Source organism: Loxodonta africana, chromosome 4 (genome assembly GCF_030014295.1).
Source record: "Loxodonta africana isolate mLoxAfr1 chromosome 4, mLoxAfr1.hap2, whole genome shotgun sequence".
Taxonomy (NCBI): Eukaryota; Metazoa; Chordata; class Mammalia; order Proboscidea; family Elephantidae; genus Loxodonta; species Loxodonta africana.
Genome location: NC_087345.1, coordinates 83550864 through 83570266, shown reverse-complemented (window position 1 = coordinate 83570266; position 19403 = coordinate 83550864). Strand labels below are relative to the sequence as shown.

General features: G+C 39.5%; 1 protein-coding gene across 1 annotated transcript in view; it reads left to right on the top strand.

The window, feature by feature from the left end:
• Positions 1 to 6304: 6304 nt before the first annotated feature.
• The window catches only part of LOC135231311 (olfactory receptor 6C2-like), a 36315-nt gene continuing 23216 nt past the window's right edge, over positions 6305 to 19403 (top strand). The window contains exons 1-2 of the mRNA XM_064285143.1: positions 6305 to 6433; positions 7618 to 7822. Of these exons, the coding sequence (XP_064141213.1) occupies positions 6305 to 6433; positions 7618 to 7822 (334 nt within the window). The remainder of the gene's footprint in view (positions 6434 to 7617; positions 7823 to 19403) is intronic.

The following is a 19403-nucleotide window of genomic DNA, read 5'->3' as shown; positions in this document are numbered from 1 at the left end:
TTGCTTTTGCCATTCAGCTGGGCTGAAAAGGGCTAATCCCACAGAGATTTAGAGGAACCTCACTACCAACAAGAAGTCTGGAGCAGAGCATGTAGTTTGGACCAAGGAGCCAGGGTCGCTGCGCTGATAACCTCCTAGGCCCAGAAGAGAGAGAAAATGCTGAAGACAGTGAGAGATATCAGCTGTGAGCCTTCCTCACACATGGAGAGAGAATTGAGTGCCTTCAGGCAAGAGGCTTGCTGGTGGAACTAAAAAATTTCTAACACTTGCTTGTGCAGGGCAAGAGGGGCCTAAGTGTGTCCTGTATAGGGATGGCATGCACCCACTCATGGGCATCAGAGTCCGGGATACCACGGTGGCAAGATGGCCCCACAGGCCCAAGTAGCATCGTGGGACTCAGCAGCAGAGGTTCAGGAGATTCCGCTCAGGGGTTTTCCAGCTGGCAGCGAGGCCCCATAAGGCCCAGAAGTAGAGCAGAAGCCTCTAGAGCAGTTGAAGGTCCCTAAGTGCATAGTGGTGGCCAGAGGCAGTGGTGATATGAACACTGCGTCTGACCTGAACAACCATGTGCCTGTCCAGCTATGTAAGAATTAACGTGGATAAACGAGGAAGGATAAGAGTTTCCTCTTTGAAAATCTGTTATTGTTTACTGCCTGTTTTCTATAAAAAAATAATAATGAAGTTCACTTCACCAACACTGTGAAACCCTCTCATAACGCCTGACTCAATCACAGATGAACGTAGCACCCACAGAATATTTGATGCCAGTGGGCGTATGTGCCTCATTTCTAGCAGTCTAATGACTGCCTAGAAGTTTGAGGCATAGCTTGTCTGCATTTGCAATGCACACAGACAAACATGTACATACACTGACCGTGTTATTTTCCCTCTATTTTGTCTCAGATGTTGAAGTGTAGTTAGATTTCATTTGGGATACAGAGCACAACTCTGTGATATTTTTTGATGTATGGATTATTAATGCTAGACACAAACAGGCAGCACTCAATTCTATTTCTGCTTTCTTTTTCTTTTAAAATATTATTCAGAGATTAAAAACATGAAGAAAAATCTCTCAGGTTCGTATAGTATTAAAAACCTCCTGAATTCACGACCCTCACACTTCACATCACCAGCTCCTTGTTTTCTCTGAATTGTGAGTTAATGACTTATAAATACTGCTATGGATTAATGATGGAGCATGGGAAATGAAGTTGTTACTGAAGTGTGACAAAGTGGTTAAGATGACAAAACTATAAACAATAACTAATAAATATCAACATGTTTTAACCAGAACATCTAAGTAAATTCCAAAGACACATATCCCGGGATTGCAATATCTTGGAAATATGAGTCCTTCAGTCCTTACCCCCATGATGTTTATGTAAATGTAGTATTACCAAACAGAAAATTCTCTGGAGTAGTAAATTTTCTGTTTATTTTGGAGCATAGCAACTTTTGCCTGTATCTCTCATTGTGAAATAGAAAGAGGGTGCTTGTCTCCAATGAAAGTAATATGATAGAAGGTGTGTCAATAGAATCATTTGGAGAAACTGGGGATATTTTCAAAAGGGGAAAATGAAGTATTACTAACTAGCTGAATGCTTTCTGGTCAGCAGAAACTTAAGCCCTAATGCTATAGACTAACGTGAAAGGCTGCTTGAAACGAACTTACCCAAGGTAGTAACTTACTAGGGCAAGGACTCTGTCAGAGGTTTTTTGATGAGGCAAGAACTGACTGTGTATTACACTAGTTAAGATGGAAAAGAAATTGAGAAGAATGAAAGAGGAAGCAACAGCAGATGGATAGATGTCCTTCTTCCCTACAGCATGACTCTAAGCCACAAAACCTGGCCTACTAAGAAGTATTGATTTAGACATGACACTGAAGTTTTGATCTTGATCTGATGAACTTTTAATATCTGATAATGAGATCCAAAAACCCACCCACTGCCATTGAGTCGATTCCGACTCATAGAGACCCTATAAGGTTACAAAATGAAAATAACAAGAGCTATGGTATCTGCGTAAGAATTCATCAGTCAACTTTAGGGAACAAAGTAGGTTTGGAGTTAGTAGGTAGGTAAAAATAAAAACATTTTTGAAATCTTTAAAAAATTCAATCAATAATCAGTTGAGAGAAAAGAATGCTATGAAATAGATGGAAACTACTCATATGTTGGGATGTGGTTCAAATATTTAAAAGCTATTACATGAAAGAGTCATCCGTTGTCTCTCAGTTTGTCCTACTGTTGTGGCTTGTGTGTTGCTATGATGCTAGAAGCTATGCCACCAGTATTTCAAAAACCGGCAGTTCGGCCATGGTGGACAGTTTCAGTGGAACATCCAGACTAAGATAGACTAGGAAGAAGGACCTGTCAGACTACTTCTGAAAAGATTGGTCAGAGAAAATCTCATGAATAACAGTGGGAAATTGTCCTATATAGTGCCGGAAGGCACTGGTAATGTAACTGGGGAAGAGATGCCTCCTCAAATTAGAGTCGACTTTAATGACATAGATTGAGTCAAGCTTTCAGGACCTTATTTGCTGATGTGACATGAATAAAAGGAGAAGAAACAGCTGCAAACATCCATTCATAACTGCAATGTAAAATGTATGAGTTATGAATCTAGAAAAGTTGGAAGTCATCAAAAATGAAAAGAACACATAAACATCAATATCCTAGGCATTAGTGAGCTGAAATGGAGTGGCATGGACCATTTTGAATCAGACAATCATATAGTCTGCTATGCCTGGTCTGTTAAACCCAGAAAAACAAATTAAAGAGGAATAGAGTCACATTCATTCTCAAAGGAAGGTTTCAAGGACTATCCTGAAGTACAGCTCTGTCACTGGAAGTATAATATTCATACACCTATAATGATGACCAGTTAATAAGACCATTATTCAAATTTATGCACCAACCGCTAATAACTATGATGAAGAAATTGAAGATTTTTACAAATATCTACAGTCTCAAATTGATCAACTATAGAATCAAGATGCACCGACAATTACTGGCAATTGGAAACAAAGAAGAAGGGTCAGTAGCTAGAAAATACGGCCTTGATGATACAACTGAAGCTGGAGATCACATGATAGAATTCTGCAAGACCAACAACTTCTTCACTGCAATTAACTTTTTCAACAACATAAAAGGCAACTATACATGTGGACCCCACCAGATAGAATGCACAGGAATCAAATTGGCTACATCTGTGGGAAAAGGTGATGGAGTCAGAACGTGGCCAGGGGCCGACTGCGGAATAGACCATCAATTGCTCATACGCAAGATCAAGTTGAAGCTAAAGACTATTAAAACAAGACCACGACAGCCAAAATACAACCTTGAGTGTATCCCACCTGAGTAATCTCAATAATAAATTTGATGCATTGAACACTAATGACCAAAGAACAGACGAGCTATGGAATCACATTAAGGACATGGTACATGAGGAAAGCAAAAGTCATTGAGAAGACAGGGAAGAAAGAAAACACCAAAAGAGATGCCAGAAGAGACTCTGAAACTTGCTCTTGAATGTAGAGTAGCTAAAGCAAACAAAAGAAATGATGAAATAAAAGAGCTAAACAGAATATTTCAAAGGGCACCTTGAGAAGAAAAAGTATTATAATGAAATGTGCAAAGACCTGGAGTTAGAAATAACAACAACAACATTACAAATCTTTTCTTAACCAATTGGACAGGGCTAATGAAATAGCTAAGGAACTGGAAGGTTTGTTGTTCTTGTGTGTCACTGAGTGTATATCGACTCATAGCAACCCCACATTCAAGAGAACGAAACGCTGCCTGGTCCTGTGCCATCCTCGTAATCCTTGCTATGGTTCAGGCAGTTGGTGCAGCCACTGTGTCAATCTATCTCATTGAGGGTCTTCCTCTTTTTTGCTGACCCTCTATTTTACCATGCATGATGTCCTTCTCTAGGGACAGCCCCTCCTGATAACACACCCAAAGAACATGAGATGAAGTCTTGTCATCCTAGCTTAAAAGGAGCACTCTGGCTGTACTCCTTCTAAGTCAGATTTTTTGATTCTTTTTGTACTCCATGGTATATTCAATATTCTTCCCCAACAATAATTCAAAGGCATCAATTCTCCTTTTCTTTTCCTTATTCATTGCCCAGATTTCAAATGAATATAAGGTAATTGAAAATACCATAACTTGGGTCAGGCTCAACTTACTCCTAAAAGGAACATCTTTGCTTTTTAGCACTTCAGAGAGGTCTTTTGCAGCAGATTTGCCCAATTCACTACAACATTTGATTTCTTGACTGCTGCTTCTATGTGCACTGATTATGAATCCAAGCAAAAGGAAATCCTTGCCAACTTCAATAGTTTCTCCACTTATCATGGTGTTCCTTACTAGTTCAGTCATGAGGATTTTTGTATTCTTTATGTTGAGGTGTAATCCAAACTGAAGGCTGTAGTCTTTGAGCAGTAATTGCTCAAGTCCTCTTCACTTTCAGTAAGGAAGGCTGTAAGGCCGATGTTCAACCATTTCAAGAGGTGGCATATGATTAGGAACCGACGGTACTGAAGGAAAGCATTGACGAAAAACGAGGCCCCAGGATTGACGGAGTATCATTTGAGATGTTTCAACAAACAGATGCAGTGCTGGAGGTGCTCACTCATCTATGCCAAGAAATATGGAAGACAGCTTCCAGGCCAACTGACTGGAAGAAATCCATATTTATGCCTAGTCCCAAGAAAGGTGATCCAACCGATTGTGGAAATTATAGAACAATATCATTAATATCACACCCAAGCAAAATTTTGCTGAAGATCATTCAAAAATGGCTGCAGCAGTATATCAACAGGGAACTGGCAGAAATTTAGGCCACTTTCAGAAGAGGATGTGGAACCAGGAATATCATTACTGATATCAGATGGATCCTGGCTGAAAGCAGAGAATACCAGAAGGATGTTTACTTGTGTTTTATTGACTATGCAAAGGGATTCCACTGTGTGGATCACAGCAAATTATGGATAAAGTTGCGAAGAATGGGAATTCCAGAACACTTAATCGAGCTCATGAGGAACCTTTACATAGATCAAGATGTGGCTGTTCGGAAAGAATAAGGGGATACTGATTGGTTTAAAGTCAGGAAAGGTGTGCATCAGGGTTGTATTCTTTCACCATACTTATTTAATCTGTATGCTGAGCAAATAATCAGAGCAGCTGGACTATATAAAGAAGAACGGGGCATCAGGATTGGAGGAAGACTCATTAGCAACCTGCGTTATGCAGATGACACAACCTTGCTTGCTGAAAGTGAAGAGGACTTGAAGCACTTACTAATGAAGATCGAAGCCCACAGCCTTCAGTATGGATTGCACCTCAACATAAAGAAGGCAAAAATCCTCACAACTAGACCAATGAGCAGCATCATGATAAATGGAGAAAAGATTGAAGTTGCCAGGGATTTTATTTTACTTGGGCCCACAATCAACAGCCATGGAACCAGCAGTCAAGAAATCAAAAGATGCATTGCATTGGGTAAATCTGCTGCAAAGGACCTCTTCAAAGTGTTGAAGAGCAAAGATGTCACCCTGAAGACTAAGGTGTGCCTGACCCAAAGCCGTGGTATTTTCAGGTGCATCCTATGCATGTGAAAGCTGGACAATGAATAAGGAAGACTGAAGAAGAGTTGAGGCCTTTGAATTGTGGTGTTGGCGAAGAATATTGAATATACCATGGGCTGCCAAAAGAAGGAACAAATCTGTCTTGGAAGAAGTGCAACCAGAATGCTCCTTAAAGGCAAGAATGGCGAGACTGCATCTTATATTCTTTGGACATGTTGTCAGGAGGGATCAGTCCCTGGAGAAGGACATCATGCTTGGCAGAGTACAGGGTCAGTGGAAAAGAGGAAGACCCTCAATGAGGTGGATTGACACAGTGCCTGCATCAATGAGCTCAAGCATAACGATTGTAAGGATGGCTCAAGACCGGGCAGTGTTTTGTTCTATTGTACATGAGGTCGCTGTGAGTTGGAACTGACTCAATGGCACGTAACAACAACAACAACATCATCTGTACATCACAGATTGATAATAGGTCTTCCTCCAATCCTGATGCCACGTTCTTCTTCATATAGTCTGGTTTCTTGGATTATTTGCTCAGCATAAAGATTGAAAAAGTATGATGAAAGGATATACCCCTGACATACACCTTTTCTGATTTTAAAACAGTCAGTGTCCCCTTGTGTTGTTCTAACAACTGCCTCTTAGCCTAGGTACAGGTTCAGCATGAGCACAATTAAGTGTTCTGGATTTCCCATTCTTCAAAATATGAATAGCAGCAGAACATTTAGTGATACAGTGCTGGAAGATGAGGCCTTCAGGTTGAAAGGCACTCAGAATAAAACTGAGGAAGACACGCCTCCTCAAACTAGAGTTGACCTTAATGACATGGATGGGGTAATGCTTTTGGCACCTACATTTGCTCATGTGGCACAACTCAAAATAACAAGAAAGAGCTGCAAACATCCGTTAATAATTAGAATCTGGAATTTGCAAAGTATGAATCTAGGAAAATTGGAAGTCATCAAAAATGAAATGGAACACATAAACTTCAATAACCTAGGCATTAGTGAGCTGAAATGGACTGGTATTGATCATTTTGAACCAGACAATCATGGTCTGCTATGCCTGGAATGATAAGTTAAAGAGAAACGGCATCTCAGTCGTTGTCAAAAAGAAGATTTCGGAGGCGGGGCCAAGATGGCGGACTAGGTGGATGCTACCACGGATCCCTCTTGCAACAAAGACTCGGAAAAACAAGGGAATCGATCACATACATAACAATCTACGAACTCTGAACAACAAGCACAGACTTAGAGACGGAAAACGAACAAATACGGGCAGACAGTGACTGTTTTCAGAACCAGGAGACAGCGTACCAGGCAGGTGACCTTCGGAGCCTGATCTGGGGCAGAGCCCAGGGGGGCAGACGGCACAGAAAGGGGGCCCACCCCTTCCCCCCAAACCCATCCCGGAAGGAAGTCTAGCTGGTTGGCGCGGGCGGCGTAGAGGCGCAGCCGGAGGGAGAAGCACCCTGGAGGCAGTGACTGATCTGGGAGTGGGGAGGACAGCGTCCCAGCTGGGGTGCCGTCCTGCCGGGAGTTAGGTGAGAAGCCGACGGGGCGCGAGCGGGGGGGGGGTCAACTATATTTCCCTAAAGTGACCCCGGGGCAGGGCCCACACGTTCGTGCGGGAGGACGCACACCCAGTCCGCACGTGTGGCACGGCACACCGGAGGGAGAAATCCCCAGAAGTGACTGTTCTCAAAGCAGGGAAAGCAGCATCCCAGATGGGGAGCCATTCCTCTGGGATCTGGGCGCGTGCGCGGGCGGGGCGTGACTGCGGGGTCCATTTTTATTACCCTGAATTGACCCAGGGGGCGGGCCCACCTGGCCGTGTGGGTGACGCCCACCCAGTTCACGCGAGAGGTGTGGCGCACCGGAAGGAGAAGTCCCCGGGAGGAAGTGACTGGTTCCGGAACGGGGAAAGCAGCGTCCCAAACAGGAAGTCGTCCCGCTGGGATTTGGGCACGCGCACGGGCAGGGCGTGACCGCGGGGCCCAGTTATAATCGCCTGAATAGACCCTGGGGGCCGGCCCACCCGTTCGTGCAGGAAACGCCTACCCAGTGCCCATGAGCGGTGCTGCGCACCAGAGAGAGAAGTCCCCGGGAGGAAGTGACTGGTATCCGAGCAAGGAAAGCAGCGTCCTAGCAGGGGACCTGTCCCGCCCGGATTTTGGCGAACAGGGGCGGAGCGTGAACGCGGTGTTCAGCTCTATATTCTGTGGTGCTACACTCCTTTTTTTTTTTTTTACACTCCTAGCTCTCACATCCCTCTCCTACCCTCCCCAGGCGGCCCCATTAACATCCGAATACCCGGAGCCAGAGGGAGAATTCAGATAGGGATCTGACTGCATTTTTTTTTAGCCGACTACCTGGAAAATCTAGTTTCCCAGTGATGGCTCGGAGACAGCAGTCCATATCAAACCACATAAAGAAACAGACCATGACAGCTTCTCCAAACCCCCAAACAAAAAAATCAAAATCTTTCCCAAATGAAGATACAATCCTGGAATTATCAGATACAGAATATAAAAAACTAATTTACAGAATGCTTAAAGATATCACAAATGAAATTAGGATAAATGCAGAAAAAGCCAAGGAACACACTGATAAAACTGTTGAAGAACTCAAAAAGATTATTCAAGAACATAGTGGAAAAATTAACAAGTTGCAAGAATCCATAGAGAGACAGCATTCAGAAATCCAAAAGATTAACAATAAAATTACAGAATTTGACAACGCAATAGAAAGTCAGAGGAGCAGACTCGAGCAATTAGAATGTAGACTGGGACTTCTGGAGGACCAGGGAAACAACACCAACATAGCTGGAAAAAAATCAGATAAAAGAATTTAAAAAAATGAAGAAACCCTAAGAATAATGTGGGACTCTATCAAGAAGGATAACTTGCGAGTGACTGGAGTCCCAGAACAGGGAGGGGGGACAGAAAACACAAAAAAAATAGTTGAAGAAATCCTGACACAAAACTTCCCTGACATCATGAAAGACGAAAGGATATCTATCCAAGATGCTCATCGAACCCCATTTAAGATTGATTCAAAAAGAAAAACACCAAGACATATTATCATCAAACTTGCCAAAACCAAAGACAAACAGAAAATTTTAAAAGCAGCCAGGGAGAAAAGAAAGGTTTCCTTCAAGGGAGAATCAATAAGAATAAGTTCAGACTACTCAGCAGAAACCATGCAGGCAAGAAGCGAATGGGATGACGTATACAGAGCACTGAAGGAGAAAAACTGCCAACCAAGGATCATATATCCAGCAAAACTCTCTCTGAAATACGAAGGAGAAATTAAGATATTTACAGATAAACACAAGTTTAGAGAATTTGCAAAAACTAAACCAAGACTGCAGGAAATGCTAAAGGAGATTGGCCGGATGACCAATAATATCAGGTACCAGCACAATACAAGGTCACAAAACAGAACGTCCTGATATCAACGCTACTCAAATAGGGAAAGCACAAAAACAAACAAATTAAGACTAATTCTAAAAAATAAATAAATAAACAAAATAATACACACAACAGGAAATCATGGAAATCTATAGATAAACGATCACAATAATCAAAAAGAGGGACTAAATATAGGAGGCATTGAATTGCCAGATGGAAAGTGATACAAGGCGATATAGAAGGATACAAGTTAGGTTTTTACTTAGAAAAATAGGGGTAAATAAAAAGGTAACCACAAAAAGGAATATCAATTCCATAACTCAAAAAAAAAGCCAAGAAAAACGTAACGACTCAATAAACACAAAGTTAAACATTATGAAAATGAGGATCTCACAAGCTACTAAGAAAAACATCTCAGCACAAAAAAGCATGTGGAAAAATGAAATGCCCAACAACACACATGAAAAGGCATCAAAATGTCAGCACTAAAAACTTACTTATCTATAATTACGCTGAATGTAAATGGACTAAATGCACCAATAAAGAGACAGAGAGTCACGGACTGGATAAAAAAACACGATCCATCTATATGCTGCCTACAAGAGACACACCTTAGACTTAGAGACACAAACAAACTAAAACTCAAAGGATGGAAAAAAATATATCAAGCAAACAATAAGCAAAAAAGAAGAGGAGTAGCAGTATTAATTTCTGACAAAATAGACTTTAGACTTAAATCCACCACAAAAGATAAAGAAGGACACTATATAATGATAAAAGGGACAATTGATCAGGAAGACATAACCATATTAAATATTTATGCACCTAATGACAGGGCTGCAAGATACATAAATCAAATTTTAACAGAATTGAAAAGTGAGATAGACACCTCCACATATATAGTAGGAGACCTCAACACACCACTTTCGGAGAAGGACAGGACATCCAGTAAGAAGCTCAATAGAGACACGGAAGACCTACTTACAACAATCAACCAACTTGACCTCATTGACTTATACAGAACTCTCCACCCAACTGCTGCAAAATATACTTTTTTTTTCTAGTGCACATGGAACATTCTCTAGAATAGACCACATATTAGGTCATAAAACAAATCTTTCCAGAATCCAAAACATCAAAATATTACAAAGCATCTTCTCAGACCACAAGGCAATAAAACTAGAGATCAATAACAGAAAAACAAGGGAAAAGAAATCAAATACTTGGAAAATGAACAATAGCCTCCTGAAAAAAGACTGGGTTATAGAAGACATCAAGGAGGGAATAAGGAAATTCTTAGAACGCAACGAGAATGAAAATACTTCCTATCAAAACCTCTGGGACACAGCAAAAGCAGTGCTCAGAGGCCAATTTATATCGATAGATGCACACATACAAAAAGAAGAAAGAGCCAATATCAGAGAACTGTCCCTACAACTTGAACAAATAGAAAATGAGCAACAAAAGAACCCATCAGCCACCAGAAGAAAACAAATAATAAAAATTAGAGCTGAACTAAATGAATTGGAGAACAGAAAAACAATTGAAAGAATTAACAAAGCCAAAAGCTGGTTCTTTGAAAAAATTAACAAAATTGATAAACCACTGGCTAGACTGACTAAAGAAAAACAGGAAAGGAAACAAATAACCCGAATAAGAAACGAGAAGGACCACATCACAACAGAACCAAATGAAATTAAAAGAATCATATCAGATTACTACATAAAATTGTACTCTAACAAATTTGAAAACCTAGAAGAAATGGATAAATTCTTGGAACAATACTACCTACCTAAACTAACACATTCAGAAGTAGAACAACTAAATAGACCCATAACAAAAAAAGAGATTGAAACGGTAATCAAAAAACTTCCAACAAAAAAAAGTCCTGGCCCAGATGGCTTCACTGCAGAGTTCTACCAAACTTTCAGAGAAGACTTAACACCATTTCTATTGAAGGTATTTCAAAGTATAGAAAAAGACGGAATACTACCCAACTCATTCTATGAAGCTACCATCTCCCTGATACCAAAACCAGGTAAAGACATTACAAAAAAAGAAAATTTTAGACCTATATCCCTCATGAACATAGATGCAAAAATCCTCAACAAAATTCTAGCCAATAGAATCCAACAACACATCAAAAAAATAATACACCCTGATCAAGTGGGATTTATACCAGGTATGCAAGGCTGGTTTAATATCAGAAAAACCATTAATGTAATCCATCACATAAATAAAACAAAAGATAAAAACCACATGATCTTATCAATAGATGCAGAAAAGGCATTTGACAAAGTTCAACACCCATTTATGATAAAAACTCTAACCAAAATAGGAATTGAAGGAAAATTCCTCAACATAATAAAGGGCATCTATGCAAAGCCAACAGCCAATATCACTCTAAATGGAGAGAACCTGAAAGCATTTCCCTTGAGAACGGGAACCAGACAAGGATGCCCTTTATCACCGCTCTTATTTGACATCGTGCTAGAAGTCCTAGCCAGGGCAATTAGGCTAGACAAAGAAATAAAGGGTATCCAGATTGGTAAGGAGGAAGTAAAGCTATCACTATTTGCAGATGACATGATCGTATACATGGAAAACCCTAAGGAATCCTCCAGAAAACTACTGAAACTAATAGAAGAGTTTGGAAGAGTCTCAGGATATAAAATAAACATACAAAAATCACTTGGATTCCTCTACATCAACAAAAAGAACACCGAAAGAGGAAATAACCAAATCAATACCATTCACAGTAGCCCCCAAGAAGATAAAATACTTAGGAATAAATCTTACCAAGGATGTAAAAGACCTATACAAAGAAAACTATAAAACTCTGCTACAAGAAATTCAAAAGGACATACTTAAGTGGAAAAACATACCCTGCTCATGGACAGGAAGACTTAACATAGTAAAAATGTCTATTCTACCAAAAGCCATTTATACATACAATGCACTTCCAATCAAAATACCGATGTCATACTTTAAGGGAATAGAGAAACAAATCACTAATTTCATATGGAAAGGAAAGAACCCCCGGATAAGCAAAACATTACTGAAAAAGAAGAAGAAAGTGGGAGGCCTCACCCTACCTGATTTCAGAACCTATTATATAGCTACAGTAGTCAAAACAGCCTGGTACTGGTACAACAACAGGCACATAGACCAATGGAACAGAATTGAGAATCCACATATAAATCCATCCACGTATGAACAGCTGATATTTGACAAAGGACCAGTGTCAGTCAATTGGGGAAATAATAGTCTTTTTAACAAATGGTGCTGGCATACCTGGATATCCATTTGCAAAAGAATGAAACAGGACCCATACCTCACACCATGCACAAAAACTAACTCCAAGTGGATCAAAGACCTAAACATAAAGACTAAAACGATAAAAATCATGGAAGAAAAAATAGGATCTACCCTAGGAGCCCTAATACAGGGCATAAACAGAGTACAAAACATTACCAAAAATGACGAAGAGAAACCAGATAACTGGGAGCTCCTAAAAATCAAACGACTAGGCTCATCTAAAGACTTCACCAAAAGAGTAAAAAGACCACCTACAGACTGGGAAAGAATATTCAGCTATGACTTCTCCGACCAGCGTCTGATCTCTAAAATCTACATGATTCTGTCAAAACTCAACCACAAAAAGACAAACAACCCAATCAAGAAGTGGGCAAAGGATATGAACACACATTTCACTAAGGAAGATATTCAGGCAGCCAACAGATACATGAGAAAATGCTCTCGATCATTAGCCATTAGAGAAATGCAAATTAAAGAAAACAAAAAAGGAGATGGGGGATGAGAGAGAGAGAGAAGGATAACAAAAGAGAACAAATGGCAAGATATAAAGTAATTATCAAAGTCACAATTGGTGATGAGTCAAATGTTGCAACTCTCAAACAAAACCTTTAAAATAACTTTAATATGTTAAAGGATCTGGTGGAAAATACAGACAAAATGTATGAGAAGAATGGAAACCTCAGCGGTAAAATGGAAACGATAACAAAAGATAAATGATAAATGTTAGAAATGAAAAAGAAAAACACCAGAGTTGTAGGATTCTTTCAAATGTTTCATTAACCAATTGGACAAAGCTAATAAAATGGCTAGGGAACAGGAAGGCTTGTTGTTTTTCGCTGTCACTGAGTCCATTTCGACTCATAGTAACCCCACATACAAGAGAACGAAACGCTGGCGGATCCTGTGCCATCCTCACAATCCTTGCTATGTTTCAGCCCATTGGTGCCGCCACTGTGTCAGTCTATCTTATTGAGGGTCTTCCTCTTTTTTGCCGACCCTCAGTTTTACCAAGCATGATGTCCTTCTCTGGGGACTGCCCCTCCTGATAACACATCCAAAGCACATGAGATGAAGTCTTGTCATCCTTGCTTGTGATGAGCACTCTGGCTGTACTCCTTCGAAGACAGATTTGTTCACTCTTCTGGCAGTCCATGGTATATTCAAAATTCTTCCCCAACACCATAATTCAAAAGCATCAATTCTTCTTCTGTCTTCCTTATTCATTACCTACCTTTCAAATGCGTATAAGGTAATTGAAAATACCATAACTTGGGTCAGGCTCAACTTACTCCTAAAAGGGACATCTTTGCTTTTTAGCACTTCAAAGAGGTCTTTTGCAGCAGATTTGCCCAGTGCACTACATTTGATTTTTTGACTGCTATTTCTATGTGCTTTGGGTATGAATCCAAGTAAAATGAAATCCTTGGCAACTTCAATATTTTCTCCATTTATTATGATGTTCCTTATTGGTTCAGTTGTAAGGGTTTTTGTTTTCTTTATGTTGAGGTGTAATCCGTACTGAAGGCTGTAGACTTTGAGCAGTAAATGCCCAATTCCTCTTACTTCCAGGAAACAAGGTTGTATCATCTGCACATCACAGTTTAATAATGAGTCTTCCTCCATTCCTGGTGCCACATTCTTCTTCATATACTCTGGCTTCTTGGATTATTTGCACCACTTAAAGATTGAAAAAGTATGATGAAAGGATATAACCCTGACTGACGCACAATTTTTTCTGATTTTAAACCAGTCAGTGCAGAACAGATCATCAGTTGCTCATATGCAAATTCAAGTTGAAGCCGAAGATGTAAAACTTTGAGCATATCCTACCTGGAGAAACTTTGAGCATATCCTACCTGGAGGATATACCAAAAGGGAAGAATATGCTCAGCATTTCTCAAGCTGAAAGAACTCAAGAAAAAAAATCAGACCTTGAGATGCAATATTAAAGAATTCTATTGTCAAAAAAAAACTCCGTCTTATAGTGTCACTGAGTCAGAATCAACTTGAGGGAACTGGGTTCTGGGTTTATTGTCAAAACACTGAAGGACCATGGAAGGAATACACAGAGTCACTGTACCAAAAAGAATCGGTGAACGTTCAACCATTTCTAGAGTTAGCATATGATCAAGAGCCAATGGTACTGAAGGAAGAAGTGCAAGCTGCACTGAAGCCGTTGGCAAAAAACAAGGCTCTGGGAATTGAGGGAATACCAATTGAGATGTTTCAACAAACTCATGCATCACTGGGAGTATTCACTCACCTAAGGCCAGAAATTTGGAAGACAGCTCCTTGGCAAACCTACTGGAAGAGATCTATATTTTTGCCCATTGCAAAGAAAGATGATCCAACAGAATGTGGAAAATATCAAACAATATCATTAATATCACACACAAGTAAAGTTTTGGCACAGATCATTCAAAAGTGGCTGCAGCAGTATATTGACAGAGAACTGCCGGAAATTCAAACCAGATTCAGAAGAGGACATGAAACAAGATCTATGATGGTTGATGTCAGATGGATCTTGGCTGAAAGCAGAGAATGCCAAAAAGATATTTATCTGTGTTTTAACTGGAAGGTAAGTAATTTGAAGTTATTCAAACTGAAACAAAAAGAGAAAAAAAGCAACCTACCAAAAATAAATAAATAAAATAAAACCAGAATATCCAGGCTATGTAGTAAAGTCTCTAACATATGTGTAGTTGGAGTCCCAGAAAGAAATGGTGAAAGAGAAACCAAAACAGAGCATATTAAAACAGCTGATAACCACAGAGTAAATCCTAAAGACAGCCAAAAGGGAGATGGGGAACAAAGAAATAAAGGGCATCCAGACTGGCAAGGAGGAAGTAAAATTATCTCTATTTGCAGATGACATGATCTTATACACAGAAAACCCTAAGGAATCCTCCAGAAAACTACTGAAACTAGTAGAAGAGCTTGGCAGAGTCTCAGGTTATAAGATAAACATACAAAAATCACTTGGATTCCGCTACATCAACAAAAAGAACATCGAAGAGGAAATCGCCAAATCAATACCATTCACAGTAGCCCCCAAGAAGATAAAATACTTAGGAATAAACCTTACCAAAGATGTAAAAGACCTATACAAAGAAAACTACAAAGTACTACTACAAGAAACTGAAAAGGACCTACTTAAGTGGAAAAACATACCTTGCTCATGGATAGGAAGACTTAACATAGTAAAAATCTCTATTCTACCAAAAGCCATCTATATATACAATGCACTTCCAATCCAAATTCCAATGACATTTTTTAATGTGATGGAAAAACAAATCACCAACTTCATATGGAAGGGAAAGAAGCCCCAGATAAGTGAAGCATTACGGAAAAAGAGTAGAAAGTGGGAGGCCTCACTCTACCTGATTTTAGAACCTATTATACAGCCCCAGTAGTCAAAACAGCCTGGTACTGGTACAACAGGCACATAGACCAATTGAACAGAATTGAGAACCCAGATATAAATACATCCACATATGAGCAGCTGATATTTGACAAAGGCCCGGTGTCAGTTAATTGGGTAAAAGATAGTCCTTTTAACAAATGGTGCTGACATAACTGGATATCCATTTGCAAAAAAATGAAACAGGACCCATACCTCATACCATGCACAAAAACTAACTCCAAGTGGATTAAAGACCTAAACATAAAGACTAAAATGATAGAGATCATGGAAGAAAAAATAGGGACAACATTAGGAGCCCTAACGCAAGGCATAAACAGAATACAAAACATTACCAAAAATGACTAAGAGAAACCAGATAACTGGGAGCTCCTAAAAATCAAACACCTATGCTCATCCAAAGACTTCACCAGAAGAGTAAAAAGACCACCTACAGATTGGGGAAAAAATTTCAGCTATGACATCTCCGACCAGCACCGGATCTCTAAAATCTATATGATTCTGGTAAAACTCAACCACAAAAAGACAAACAACCCAATCAAGAAGTGGGCAAAGGATATGAACACACACTTCACTAAAGAAGATATTCAGGCAGCTAACAGACACATGAGAAAATGCTCTCGATCATTAGCCATAAGAGGAATGCAAATTAAAACTAGGGTGAGATTCCATCTCACTCCAACAAGGCTGGCATTAATCCAAAAAAACACAAAATAATAAATGTTGGAGAGGCTGTGGAGAGATTGGAACTCTTATACACTGCTGGTGGGAATGTAAAATGATACAACCACTTTGGAAATCTATCTGGCGTTATCTTAAAAAGTTAGAAATAAAACTACCATACAACCCAGAAATCCCGCTCCTCAGAATATACCCTAGAGAAATAAGAGCCTTTACACCAACAGGTATATGCGCACCCATGTTTATTGCAGCTCTGTTTACAATAGCAAAAAGCTGGAAGCAACCAAGGTGTCCATCAACGAATCAATGGTTAAATAAATAATGGTATATTCACACAATGGAATGCTACGCATCCATAAAGAACAGTGAGGAATCTGTGAAACATTTCATAACATGGAGGAACCTGGAAGGCATTATGCTGAGCGAAATTAGTTAGAAGCAAAAGGACAAATATTGTATAAGACCACTATTATAAGATCTTAAGAAATAGTATAAACTGAGAAGAACACATACTTTTGTGGTTACGAGGAGGGGAGGGAGGGAGGGTGGGAGAGGGTTATTTACTGATTAGTTAGTAGATAAGAACTACTTTAGCTGAAGGGAAGAACAATACTCAAAGCAGGGAAGGTCAGCTCAACTGGACTGGACCAAAGCAAAGAAGTTTCCGGGATAAACTGAATGCTTTGAAGATCAGCGGAGCAAGGGCGGGGGTTTGGGGACTATGGCTTAAGGGGACTTCTAAGTCAATTGGCAAAATAATTCTATTATGAAAACATTCTGCATCCCACTTTGAAGTGTGGTGTCTGGGGTCTTAAATGCTAACAAGAGGCCATCTAAGATGCATCAATTGGTCTCAAACCACCTGGAACAAAGGAGAATGAAGAACGCCAAGGTCACATGATAACTATGAGCCCAAGAGACAGAAAGGATCACATGAACCAGAGACTTACACCATCCTGAGACCAGAAGAACTAGATGGTGCCCTGCCACAACCTCTGACTGCCGTGACAGCGAGCACAACAGAGAACCCCTGAGGGAGCAGGAGAACAGTGGGATGCAGACCCCAAATTCTCATAAAAAGACCAGACTTAATGGTCTGATTGAGACTAGAAGAATCCTGGCGGTCATGGTCCCCAAACCTTCTCTTGGCCCAGGACAGGAACCATTCCCGAAGACAACTCATCAGACATGGAAGGGACTGGACAATGGGTTGGAGAGAGATGCTGATAAAGAGTGAACTACTTGTATCAGGTGGACACTTGAGACTGTGTTGGCATCTCCTGTCTGCAGGGGAGATGGGAGGGTAGAGAGGATTAGAAATGGGCAAAATTGTCATGAAAGGAGAGACTGGAAGGAGGGAGCGGGCTGACTCAGGGGGAGAGTAAGTGGGAGTATGGAGTAAGGTTTATATAAGCTTACGGGTGACAGACTGACTTGATTTGTAAACTTTCACTTAAAGCACAATAAAAATTATTTTAAAAAAATGAAGATGAAATATTAAGAATTATAATAGGACTGTAGTACAAGCATCATTTTAAGAGGTTCTTTAGACATGCAGATGTGATAATACCAGACAGAAACTCAGATACAAAGAAATGAAAATCTCAGCAGTGGTAAAATTAAATGAGATATAAAAGTCAGTTTTAGAACTACTTAATCATTCTAATGCTGTGATCTTTCAGAAGCAGATTGCCAGGCCTCACTTCCAAGTTGCCTCTGGGTGGGTTTGAACCACCAACCTTTTAGTTAATAGTCCAATGCTTACCCATTTGCACCAATTAGGGGCTTAGAAGGTGGCTATGAGTTGGAATCAACTCGATGGCAATGGGTTTGGTTTTTTATGGTTTAATCATTCTGAAAGATAACTGACTGTTTAAATTTTTGAAAGTGCCTGCTGTTTATAACATGAGCAAAACTAAAATGTACAACAAGAGTACGAAGAATGGGAGGAAGAAATTAGAAGTATAGTGTTGTATGGTTCTTATACAATATGTGAAGTTGTACAATATTATTTGAAAGTAGACAGTAGTTAAAGATGTATATATTAACCCATAATACCACCACTGAAAGATTGTTCTTATAAAGGTAAAGCTAATAATCCAAAAATGGAGATAAGATGAAATTGTAAAAATACTCAAGCAATTCTTTCTATTTCTATTCCAATGCCTTTTGGTGAGTGAACATTCTTGTATTTCAGTTTTTTTTTAATTTGTTGAGATACAATTATGGTCTGTACTGGTGAATTATTCATGTGCACTTAAAAATGTATGGCCTGCTCTTGTTCCGTGGTGTGATCTTTCTATAAATGTCAATTCGGACAAGGTATTCATTAGTACTACTCTAATCTTTATATCCTTTTTAATTTTCTGTTTACATTTTCTATCAATGAGACAAGAGTATTGAAATTTCTCAATATGATTACGTATTTGTCTGTTTCCCAATCCTCTACTTTGAGCACAGCTATCTATTCATATCTAACAGGATGCCTGGTACAGTATTTTATAAGACCTTCTATTTTATCCAATATGACAATCTCCACAGGAGTGGATTCAACTTTACCATCTTCCTAGGGTTTCCTATTTGTCCCATCTATTCACACACCCTAGAGTATCTAAATGTAAAAGACAGAGAAAATAAGTGTTGCTGAGGATTTGGAGCAACTAGAATTCTCTACACTACCAGTGGGAGAGTTGATTAGTACAATGGCTTTAGACAACTCTTTAAAGTACCTACTAAAGCTAAACATACAGCTAAGATCCAGCATTCTTACTCCTAGTCATATACCAAAGCGAAGGCAGTTCATATGTCCACCAAGTGACTTGTAAAAAAAAAAATTCATAGCAGCTTTGCCTATCATAGCCCTCAACAGGAAAAATTTTAAATCCATAAATAATAATAAAAAGAATATGTAGATATATATTCACACAATGAGAATAAGTAAACTATAACTATATGTAAGAACATGGATCATA